We start from the raw sequence: 12,389 nt of genomic DNA on the forward strand, positions 1-12,389 counted from the left end.
TAGAGCGAGGAAAGCTCGGCGTAGAGCGATAGGCGCTATTAGCGTAGCTAGCGCGCTAGGAGGTATTAGCGTAAACGATATATTCTAAGAGGCGGTACTAGTTATATTTTAAGAAGTACTAGTACTAGTACTACCGCTAGTATTAATGTCCTATTCCTTACCCTATAGCTTATCTTATTTAGCTTATTATTATTAACGAGTCGTATATCGACTAGTACGCTTAGCTATATTCCGAGCTTAAAGATCTCTAACTATATTCGGTATATATCGTACGAGTAGGTAATACCTTAGAATCTAATTAGGATTTAGTATTAGATATGTTCTCGGTATCTATAGTTAAGATATTAAAGGAGGTGTACTAAGGGGCGACCCGGTAGGTAGGTTCGGATAGCGAGTAGGCGTAGGCTAGATCTACGGAGGCTAGATCTACGGCGGGTATATCTACGGAGGGTATATCTACGGAAGGAACTCCTTATTCGGCTTCTTAGAACTATAGTAGGTATAGCTATCTAGGCTAAGAGCTTTAAGGTCGATGTCGATAGGTACTACCGGCTTAGAGGGAGGGGTGTTCTTATAAGGACTACCGCCTCCTAGGGGGTCTAGGGATACACCTCCTAGTACGATTGTTATTATAGTAGTGTATCGTTCTATTCTTCTACTATTATTATTGTCTGTCTATCTTAATAGTAGATAGAGTAATAGAAAGTACGATATCGAGATAGAGATTACGGAGGAGAGAGAGAGACGAGCTTAAGAACTTAGAAAGTAAGCGGAAGTAGATTACGGAAAAGAAGACGGAAGAGAGTAGAACTGTCACGGGTAGCTCGCGACCCCTTACTATAGCTACGTCGGCCCGGGTGAACCGCGGACCTTCCGTATCGGGTTAGCGCGGCTTAGCTTTACTTTATAACTTCGCCGCGCCTCGCGCTCCTCTTTTATAGCTTCGTAGAATAACAACTCTCTCATTCGGACCCTATAGTACGCGCGCCCTTATAAGAACATTCGATATAACCCTAATTTACCGTAATTATATATAAGAATCTTCTATAGGTATCCGATACTATTTATTAAATACTATCTCGGCGTATATAGCCTTCCGCCCTATACCGAGCTACTAATTCAGTTCCTATATATAATGTTTACGTATTAGTAGTGTCCGTATTTATCTTGTCGACTATCGTATATACTAGGGGTCCTACGGAGCTATATAGGCTCCTCTAGAGAGGGCGTAGCCTCTAGCCTCCTTTATATTACTAACGCTCGTTTAGTTACCTAGCGTCTACGCGGTATCTTCGACGTACTAAGGGTTTCTATATACGTCCTATATACGTCCTATATATAGATTTATACCCTTTATATAGAGCGTACGTATTAAGACTTTTTATAAGGAGGAGCGACCTTTTATAAGGAGGTAGCCGCTATTATAGCGCCTCTTCGCCTAACCCTATAGAGCTATACGTATCCTCTAGGTAGGGCGTAATATCAAAGTAATAGCAGGCTCCTTAATAGATTAGTACGTATATAAATGTTAGGGCGAGAGCCTAGCCTATAAGATATAAGAGTAAAAGCGAGAATGTAGGTACGAAGTATAGATATAAAGGGTATAGTATAATTGCTACACAAAATAAAAGACGAAGAAAGTAAGAGAGGCCTAGGGAAGGCTAGATACTTATACGCGATCCTCGCGAGTATATATCCCCGTATTAATAGGGCTAACCCGTACGAAGCCGCGCTTAGTAGCTTTACTCAAAACCTTATTCTAACCTGCCCTACGTTCCGAGTCTTCTACGTGCTTCTTCTAGGGTCTAGCGTAGTTGCGGGTGCTCGCGGGAGTACCGTAAGTTATATAGTTACGAGCCGAAGTGAATCTGTTAAGGGTTAGTAGAGTAGTGAATTTAGAGGGCTAGGTCCCGTAGTAAATGTTACGGGGCCTATAATTCTTAGCGCTTATATACTAAGCTAGACTTTTACTTCTTAACGACTTCTAAGTACTCTAAGGCTCTTCTGTCCCTACCTTCTATATACTCTATAGGGAGACTATAACAATAAAAGAGTCCTACTGACTCATTATGTTAGTGAATGCTTTATATAAGGTTAGGGTAGCTTTTGACTTCCCTAGTCTCACTTCTTATCTCACTTTTACTAAAGCTATATCATTGAGATAATTTGTATGCCTATTGTCTCGCGTAGCGGCAATATAGCTAAGTAGTTATCTATAACTATAGCACGTTGTACGATACATCCTTAGTGTGCTATTATATTAATGCTATTGCGAGACAATAGCCTATTATAGGGCAAAAGTCCGTTTGTAGCTTGCTACGCTTAGGGGTTGAACTCATCGCTTCACTACCCTCTAGGTTATCGAAAGTCTAATCAATTAATTGATGGCGCATTACTTATCGTGGCCTATCGAAGCTTTAAACTTATCTTCTTCTCTTTATTATGTATAGCGGGTATCACCGGTCGTGGCCTCCTTAGGATGCGGTATTCGTTACCTTCCCTATTGTTGCCTAGGTGCGCCTACGCCTCGCAGTGTTGTCTTCGGGCGGCTATAGGATGACTCGATTGAAGTTCATAGGTATGAACAGTCGGTGGGTTCGCTCACCGGCGATAATGGGGTGTTTGGATATACTGTAATAGTCTCACCTCCGTCGAGGGAAAGTTGTAAAGGCACCTTCGGGGTGCCTTACTTTCTACACTTTAGAAGGTCGTGAAGGTCACCAGTTCGAGCGTGCCCTGTCTATCTCTTTTTGCTAATGCCTATGGGGGTGGGGTGAGGTGAGCGTGGACACAGAGTGAGACAGGCGTCAAGGTCGCTAGTTCGAGCGTGTTCAATTGCTGCATCGTCGTCTCTTTTTGCTAGTAGGCACGGTAGGTATAACTTGACAGTGTTTCTCGTGATCTGATTGGCTGTCGCTATCTACGCGCTACGGATGCTGCAGCTGCTACGGACAGGCTCGTTTCTGCCGTTTGATCGTTAGCCAATAGGGCTGCGAGAAACACCTTGCACATACCGCCGGCAGTATATGAGGTGCAAGCTATGATGGCGCCATACCATTGTCCTGGGTCTCCGTCACTACCGCCTTACGCATCCTGCTTCTGCTTCATCCAGTAGGTTGTATTACTGGAGGTTAGGTCGTCCAGCTTGGGCGCAATCTGTTTCTAGTCTTCCAGCTCGGGCGCAATCTGTCTCTAGCCTTCCAGCTCAAGCGCAATCTGTTTGTGGTCGTCCAGCTCGTGGGCGCAATCCGTTTCCTATTGCTGACACCAACACCGCTGTAGTATCCAGGTCCGTCTCTTCTCGTTCCCTAGGGGAGACCCCCGAGACCCCCCTCTGCCTGCGGCAAGCTCTTGTCGCGAGGTGTAGGCGTGTGTGGTCTCCAAATCCATCTCTTGTGTTTCCAGGGAAGACCCCCTGGACCCCCCTTTGCCTGCGGCAGGCTCTTGTCGCGAGGGCTGTCGATTGCCTCCGGCGGGCTCAATGACCTCCGCTCGAGTGTTCGCAGGCTCACACGTCGCTATGGTATTGCGCAGTGTTGCTGAATCCGTGTTGTGGTGGTGACTGCGCACGGCCTCGCAAGCTCGGCGCATGCCGCAGTCTCCACCTACACGGATTCAGCCAATGGCTACGCCGCACTAGCAGCTAGCGTTCAATGGACTTCGTCCAATGAACGCTGCGCTTGCTCGGTGCGGCTTCGCCATATTATAACGCGCCTTCGGCGCAATGAGTATAGTAGCGTGTTGTTGCGGATACGCTGAGCAATGGTTCGGAAGAGACAGAGCGGTATACTTGCATAGAATAGCATTCCACGCAGTTGACTAAACGGTGTATGGTCCATCGCACCTCTCTGCTTTGAATCTTTCAGCTCGCCGCATCGATCATGATCATCGTCGCAGATCACTTTACATCTCCGTTTTCGTCTCGGCGCATTGCATGTGTTCCATCTTGTGTGACCACTTCGCCATGCCTCATGTCGCTAGCCGAAGGGCTGTGTATTGCGACAAAGGGTCGACCACATCGCGAGTATAGCTCTTTCACGCTTTCATCCTTTTACACCATATTGTCATGTTCTCCTACTCTTGAGTGTCGTTGTCGCGTCGGAGTGTGGTCGTATCAATATACACGGCCGTGTCTCTGGGCTCAACGCAGGATCGATTTCGGCCGGACGTTCTGAGCTGGAGCGACAGCGCAGCGAGCAGACCTGACCATATGGAAGAAGCCCCAGTAAGCTGGCCAGTGTTTGGATCAGCGCGTGCAATGGATCGCGCTCGGAGTTGTGGACATCATGCGCTCTAAAAGTCATGGAGTCCTCGAAGCCAAGCTTTGCCAAGACTGGACTTGTGAAATGAATGAACATTCCGACATACTGTTCCTTGGGCTAGCTCGGTAAGATACACGCAAGATACAGCTGGTGAATAATCTTCTTGACGAGTTGCAATGCAGGTGGAAGTGTTCTATGGTCGGCTGAGCGCCGGGAATCAAAGTTTTACTTGAGCTGCCCGCCCGACCCAAGCTTCCACATCTTTTTTGTAAGCTACATAGACAGACAGTCTTTTCCCTTGCACATCCTGCAACCAATCAGGCTGCTGCAGTCTCTCCGATATGGTGTATCGGGTACGTTGGAACAACGATAATTCCACATACGACCATGCCACTAATGGAGACAACAGCTAGCATCGCCCGCTTTCAACCATCCTCATGGTAGCACCGGGCGTGAGTTCCCACCACATTGTACCGTTGTCCGTGCAGGTGCTGACAGCTTCACAGAGAGCCGGGTTCGACTCGTAAGCATCTTTGCTGCACGATATGGCATGCAACGCATCCTAACAGCATTGTAGCCGGTATCGGAACACGTATTCCTAATTTTTGCTCACCACTGTGGTATGGTGTGACAAGTGCATACAGGGCTTCGCAAAGCCCGTGATCTGTGACTTGATGTAGCCACATACGATGCCACAGTCTTGTACAATGTCTATTAGGGGGGTTTATTTTTGGCTTATATCTCTCACAGATATGTAGCAAGATCTCATGAAGTGCTCCTGCTTGCAAGACTGTGTCGCAAAGTGTTCTACTTGCCAATTGTTCTGTGCAGTTGTAGACGAGCTCTTGCGAAGAACTCCGACGGAGGATCACCCGTGTTGGGATCGTTCACTTGTTGCGGCTTTGCACTTCCACATTTGACGCCAAGCCCGGAATCAGTCTCCAAATTGGGAAGTTTCGAAGGACGCTCAGCCAACCAGCCACTTCCATAAAGCACTTACTGCAACATCAATGTGACGACTGTACTACTTGCTCACCCACGACATCGCCGAGGTGAAGACAGGTCGCGCTGTCGCGAATGTCAGGTCTGTATGCATGACTCTCACACGTTCTCATAACGTTCTCTGGTGCGGGAATCATCACGCACGACTCGATGTCGCACAGGTGTCATCGGGATCTCCAAACGCAGGTCTCAGGAAATCTCCGCCTCCACCCCTCCCGCGGTGATGCAGGAACACAACACCACCAACAACGAGGTCCCATGGTCGGACGACGGCATGGCACATGATGGCCGGCAGGGGCGAGCCAGCTCTTTTCCAGACGACGCAAGGGAAGCTCTCTGGCATGCAATTGGCGGGGAACCAACCTCCAAGCCGGTCACGTTGGATCTGAGATGACCTTTGATAGACAGGCTACAGCTGCCCGAGACAACAGAAAAGGTTGCCCAAAGATCCCTCCCATGCCGCCTTCTCCTCACCTTTTTCATCAACTTGTATCGATACATTTGTGCCCAAACTCTCCTCTGGGCTCTGCCGTCTCCACGGGCTGCCGCTGTTTGACGCGAACGGCACACGGGATGTGACAAGGGATTGCCGACCGCAAGGCGCGGATGCAGATGAAGGGGCCCAGGGGACGATCCTGCTGCGAGCCCGCCAGCGCACGCACGACATGAGCGAGAGCGCTGTAGCGGTAGGCGATGCTGTGGATATGCTGGGGAAGCAGGTTTGGTTGTTTGGCCTGCCTGTTTCTTTTCGTTTCTCTGGATCGTTTCTGTTTCTTGCCCACTTTGCTTGCCGAGGAAACAAACCATTGCAAATGACGACTACGACCAGGATCGATCTCACGACGGTAATACTCTGCTATGATGGTCAGAACGAAGTACGACGACAACACGAGCAGGCCATCTGCTGAAAGCGACGGCGCACCGTTTCCTTCAACGACTTCGATCGGCCGGCAGCGGCATCTCCAGGCGTTCGCTCTTGCAGCAGCTGCAGCTTGCATCATCAACCTTCGACTGCCATTCGGCCATTTTGCTGCAGGACACTGGACATGCCCGCGGTGGCATTGACAACGCACGACTTCACCACATCTTGCAACGATACAGGAGACGGTCTTCCAGATCGATTTTCTGGACTTCTGCACTAGCATTTCGGCGTTGATCCTGCTTGTACAAATATAGAAAGGTGAGTCTGGGCGGATTCCATCCCCGTAACAGTTTTCGCTTCGAGGGCGCATCGACCATTTTGCCAGCCACTTGACTTTACATGTATCCTGCCCGACCAGCCATCTCGACTTTAGCACGTCACGTCCACCCCGACCTCCTCAAAAGCTGCTGCCCTTGTCGCGTCGCGCTGCTCCCCTGCACGAAGATGGCTGTACACTCCCTCGAGGCATTGTCACTGTCGCTACCTGTGGAAGCATCGCTCACCACTGTCTCGCCGTCCAGAGCCTCGTCCCGTAATCCATACCTGCGCCAGCACCAGCACCAGCTCCAGCACCAGCACCAGCTCCAGCACCAGCACCAGCTCCAGCACCAGCTCCAGCACCCCGGTCACGCGCCGCGCCGATTAGATCTGCCTCTCGACGATTGCCGTCCTCGGTAGCAGTCCCTACCCTACCCTGCCCATTGGCAAGACAGTGGCCCAGCTCAGCATAGCATAGCGCACAGCGCCAGCAACGACGATTACCCGAACGATACTCGCTGACATTCATCGTTGCTGCATACCGCAGTAACACTGTCAGCCCCAACCGCGGGCAGGCTTAACGACCGAGACGATACCCACGACCGGTATACGACTTCTTTAATACAGCGCCAGGAGCAGGCTCAGGCACACTACCGCGAACAGCAGAACGACACCAGCAGACCTTCATCCAGCAGTGGCAGCAACGTTACCGCCCGCAGCCTCCGACGCACGAAACACTTTGAGGCTGTACCATCGCGTCTCAAACGATCGACTTCCTTCGACTCACCCACCAGCGCATCACCGCCCCGCGCAGGCGTAGCGAAGGCAAAAGCACATCGACGAGCGACATCTGCGCATCACTCCAGCACAACACCACATCCGGCGCTTCGCATTTCCCGGCGCACGCACAGTGCTATCCTCTACGCGCTTGAAGAGGCAATCCGCAAGCCGATCCCTTTCACCGCGGACGAGATCGAAGAGAACGCCCAGATGTCGGATCTCGGCGGTGGCAGCGCAGCGCGAGCATCCAACAATGGCGGAGCGCGAACAGGCGGGCCAGTGCCCGTGTCAGGCGGCGCGCAGATACGGACACCACAGATGATCATGAGGGATCGCGAGGCACGAGAGCAGCGGCGGATGGAGGAGTCGCGGCAGGCGGAGGAAGAGCAGAAACGCCGTCAAGCTGAAGAGAGGCGAACGAGCGCTGAGCGAAGAGCTGCAGCTATACCTGGTGCTGTGCCGCGGTTCAGTAACACGTCAAGTCAGTACAGCCCTGACGTGTCTGCGCCGCAGGTTCCACGCTTCGACAGCTCTTCTGGCGATCAGCGGCGGAGCAGCCGCATAGCTGGGGACGTTGCTGGCGCGAACATGCTGGGCGATCCAACGAGTAGGGCCAGTCAAGATCTACCCAGCAGACCTGCTGCGCAAGACTATGCTTCAGGTAGAGCCCGAGGGCCTGCACTGTCGCAGCAGGATCAACCTAGACCGGCACCTGCAACAACTGGCGCAACACGGCGGACACAACCCCAGCAAGCTACGCGGACACAAGCTACCACTGCTGGCGCACAGCCCAGCTCATCAGCACACGCATCTACAGCAGCGACGGCACCGGGTGAAGGCTCCCAGCGAGGGACTGCATCATCGTTCCCGCATGCTTTTGAAAGATGGGAAACACTGTCATCACACTGGGAAGGCTTGACGAGTTACTGGCTACACAAGCTGGAACAAAACACGGAAGATATCCGAGAGACAGTACCCAACGCCTCGACACTGAACAGGCAGATCACGGATCTATCAGCAGCAGGAGCTAACCTCTTCCACGCGGTAGTCGAATTACAACGATTACGCGCCAGCAGTGAGCGTAAGTTCCAACGATGGTTCTTCGAGACGCGAGCGGACAACGAGCGCAATCGCGAGATACAAGCCGGCATGGAAAGGCAGCTCAAAGTTGAGCGACAAGCACGAGAAGATGCAGCGCGGAACACAACAGACAACTCCATCGCTGTGGAGAACGCCAAGCGCGAAGTCAGTGAGATGCGGCGCGAGCTGATGATCTCGAAAGATGAGGCACGACGAGCATGGGAAGAACTTGGTCGTAGGAACCAAGAATCACTTGACACAGCTCAGAGTCTCAAAGAAGGCCGGGTCACGCTTGTCGCTGGAGTGCAAGTGGTGCCGTACTTTGGCGGCCCAGCAAGTCGGACCGGAAGTGCTAGCCAAGGGCCGCAGAGACCTGTGACACGAGATGGTCCGTCAGGGTATGCCAGCACTGGTCTGGCGTCACAAGCGGCCGCAGCTGGTATGCAGAGTCCGGGTGATGAGCGAGAGTACTATCGCCACGATGCTGCATCGCCCACGAATACGGACCCGTTCACAGACAGTGGTCGGCAACAACCACCTTCACAATCACTGGCACAAGGATCGTACCATCCTCAGAGCTACCAGCAAGGACATGGTCAAGATCGGACCCCGACATCTGCAGCCACCATGCAAACAGCCATACCGGCATCATCAAGTCCCTGCCAGCAAGTGACGCCAAGCCAGTACCCTGCAGCAAGCTCACCAGCACAACAACGGATACCACAGCCGTCGGTAAGTACTTCAGAAGCACAACGCTACTATCAACAAGGCAGCCAACCTGCGCATACCGCACCTGGCGCTTCCGTCCCACGAACCACCGCTATCCTCCCGCGCGAAGAAGTCCGCTTTGTCGGCGAAGGCAGCTACGGCGGCTCCAACCCCGAGATTGGCACCGAATATGCCCTCGACGGTCGCGGCGAAGTCCAATACGACGAACGCGGCAATCCCATCATCTTCCGGCAACGAGGCCAACCACAACCAGCCCGCTCCTCCGCCTCCGAGGAAGACTTCGATACCGAGGAAGCAGTTCGTCGCGAACGAGATCAGGCTGCGCAGTTCCATGGCGGGCTGATTCCTGAAGCACCGAGCGTGCCAAGCAATAGCGCGGCGGCGATGGCAACGTATACACCCGCCACTGCAGGCGGAGGTGGAGGTGGGAGCAGCGGTGGTGCCGAGTCTACGCCTGACTATGAGGGCGAGGGATATGATGATTATCAGCAGTACGTCCCCCGCCATCATCATCCTACGAGATTGAGTGATGTGCTGGAAGAGGAGGAAGAGAGAAGTAGTAGGAGGACTATGGATTAGGCGTCCGGACTTGCTCATCAGCCGACGAGACTCAGCGAGGTGGCTGAAGAAGAGGAAGATGAAAGCGCCACTCACATCGAAGTGGTGGACTGGGAGAAACCGCTCCCGCCTCTGCCGAGCATCGATGGTGCGAATGACGAGGACGCTTCATCGCCTGGAGGGAGGAGGAGTGTGTGGGAGTGGTACGAACTCTGACCAATCAAAGGTCAATCTCTTTGAGTGAGCGTGCGTCGGATGAAAGCCTGAACAGGAGACATATCGTCGACTTTGTGCTGTTTTCTTGCATAGCGAGGGCGTGTTGAGAAAGAGGGTACATGGCGGCATTACGTTTACTGTGTATACGGCTGGCTCTCTTCCGTTTTAGCATATTGCATGGGAGGGTGTCTGTAATGTTTGACGCGTGCGCGATTGGTGGCAGAGAGATTGGGAATTGGTGGCTTTGGGGAGAGAGAGAGTTGGCGGTTTTAGGTGAAAGTGTGATACCATGGGCTGTGTGTGGCCTTATTTCTTTGCATTGCATTTGTACTAGTATGGCGAACCTGTTGTACTATAGTGCTGTAGAGGAAGAATGGGGACGTGCTGAATTGTTAGCCAACCGGCACAGACATCACATGGTGATCAGTGCAAGCTCACCCTGGCCATGAAGAGGATGTACCCACGAGCTAGCGAGCTGTTGATTAGGCGAATTTACCCTGAGAGAAGTGGGATCGGTAACGAAGAGGCGAAGTCGACACTTCAGCCGCATGCGCATTGCCCAAGAACGAGGCGCTCAAAAGGCAGGGGAGCTGGTTCGGGTGTGGTTACACAACAGAAGAGCACGAGCTGTGGCGTTTGACAGCTATTCAGGGCAGCTCCAATGACCAGAACTTCAGTCTGACAACGACAACGGATCTTCCAAAGCGCGCTGACGATGCGCCTGATACACACAACTGATTTGTATCTCAGGAGTTTCAGCCAGAACATTCCAAAGTATGCTATCCTCTCTCATCGATGGGCCGAGAATGATGACGATGAGGTGACTTTTCGCCAGTTCTGCAGAAAGGACAATACCACGAGCACTGGACATCTCAAGATTGAGCGCGCATGCGCTCTTGCCAGAAGTGGAGGCATCGAATGGCTATGGGTCGATACTTGCTGCATCGATGCCAGCAGCAGCGCGGAGCTGTCCGAGGCCATCAACCCAATGTTTGCATGGTATCGTGACTCTACGATCTGCTATGCATTTTTGACAGACCAGGACGTCAGATACTTCGAACCTCTACCCAACCATGTCCCATTCATCTACTCCCACGAGGCAGCAGCGCAGGCCAATTATAGCCCGGTGGATGCCGACTTCTCGACATCGTGGTTCGGCCGAGGCTGGACATTACAGGAGCTTCTAGCACCCCGAGCTATGCAGTTCTATCACACTGCTTCGGATCCTAGCATTAAGCCACTCCCCCTTGGCACCAAATCCAGTCTCTGTAACATACTCTCCAGCATCGCCGGGATCGAGAGAGCCTTTCTTAGTGGGCACACGAGCCTGTCTACGGCGAGCGTATCGAAACGAATGTACTGGGCCTCGAGGCGGCGCACAACTAGAACGGAAGACATTGCATATTGTCTACTTGGCCTGTTTGACGTAAACATGTCATTGTTGTATGGCGAAGGTGCCAAAGCCTTCACCCGTCTACAGGAAGCGATCATCGCGCAATCAGATGATGAGACCATATTTGCTTGGACGGCGCTAGTCGAATCTACAAAGAATCCTTGGTCAGCGCAGCAAGGTCTAGCACCACGCGGCATGCTAGCAAACTCGCCAGCTGAATTCTGGAGATTCCCTTGCCTCAGACGGGGCCGTGAGTTCTACGACCGACCGCCTTATAGAACGACAAATCGGGGTCTCGAGTTCCCGATAGCTATAGACTCCATGCGAACACTGCTCAGCTCTTCACTATATGGCCGGGTCATCTTGGCTGCAGGCGAAGCTGACGTGCTCGTATCTTTACAATGCACCTGCGACTGTCGAGGTGCTGGCGATGGAGGAAGCTTCGCCGTCCTCATGTGTCGCGAAGCGCAAGATCAAGGTCGTCAAGGCCTTGATCCCGCCTCGCCTCAGGGAATTTGGTCGCGAAGATCCGCGCTCAAGTTGTTCTGGCATACGCCGAAGTGGCTATTTCGATTCCCTATGGGCCATCACTTGATTCACGTAGCGGCACCTAGTCAAGCGCGCACTGTCCGGACAACGAATCATCGTGACCTTGAGAAGCTTACGCCATATCGACCTGCTGGGATGATCCTTTCTATGACGAGATCTTCGTGCGCTTCGTCCTTGCTGCTCATGAGCTGCTTCGAGCATGTACTGGGGCCACTGCTCACATTGAACATCTATCTAGTTGGCTGGAGCATGGCTGGCTACAGCTTGTTATACCTTGGCTTGGGAGCACTGCTATCTAGTACGGGTGTCTTACAGCGAGTGGATAACATCGGCATGATGATCAGCCTCGTTCTCGCTGCATGGCAATTGCCCTACGTGGCGATGCGTTACGCGACTGAGACTGGGATGTACTGGAAGTCAGTAAGGCGTGGTGACACAAACGGCAGTGGGCGTGGAAGATCAGGTCATGTACCACGATCACTCAGGGAGCTCTATCTCAACGGTCACTTGTTGGTCATGATCTTTTTCGGTGCTACGGCTTGCAGTCTCATGTTGGTAAACTACTTTGTACGTGAAGGCCGTGTGCCAGATACCGGATCGTATGCATAAAGTTCATGGAGCAGGCACGCGCTTGGAGGAC

The 12,389-nt window shown here is 52.4% G+C and overlaps 2 protein-coding genes across 2 annotated transcripts; both read left to right on the plus strand.

Annotated features, from left to right (window-relative positions):
* Positions 1–7,434: 7,434 nt before the first annotated feature.
* CLAFUR5_14474 (uncharacterized protein) lies at positions 7,435–9,612 on the plus strand (the record flags this gene model as incomplete). The annotated part of the gene is made up of 1 exon (XM_047913622.1): positions 7,435–9,612. The coding sequence occupies one exon, from the start codon at positions 7,435–7,437 to the stop codon at positions 9,610–9,612; it is 2,178 nt and encodes a 725-aa protein (XP_047769314.1).
* A 910-nt stretch (positions 9,613–10,522) lies between these two features.
* Positions 10,523–12,358, plus strand: CLAFUR5_14475 (Vegetative incompatibility protein HET-E-1; the record flags this gene model as incomplete). The annotated part of the gene is made up of 1 exon (XM_047913623.1): positions 10,523–12,358. The coding sequence occupies one exon, from the start codon at positions 10,523–10,525 to the stop codon at positions 12,356–12,358; it is 1,836 nt and encodes a 611-aa protein (XP_047769315.1).
* Positions 12,359–12,389: the final 31 nt, after the last annotated feature.

Source organism: Fulvia fulva, chromosome 13 (assembly GCF_020509005.1).
Source record: "Fulvia fulva chromosome 13, complete sequence".
In the NCBI taxonomy this organism is placed as follows: Eukaryota; Fungi; Ascomycota; class Dothideomycetes; order Mycosphaerellales; family Mycosphaerellaceae; genus Fulvia; species Fulvia fulva.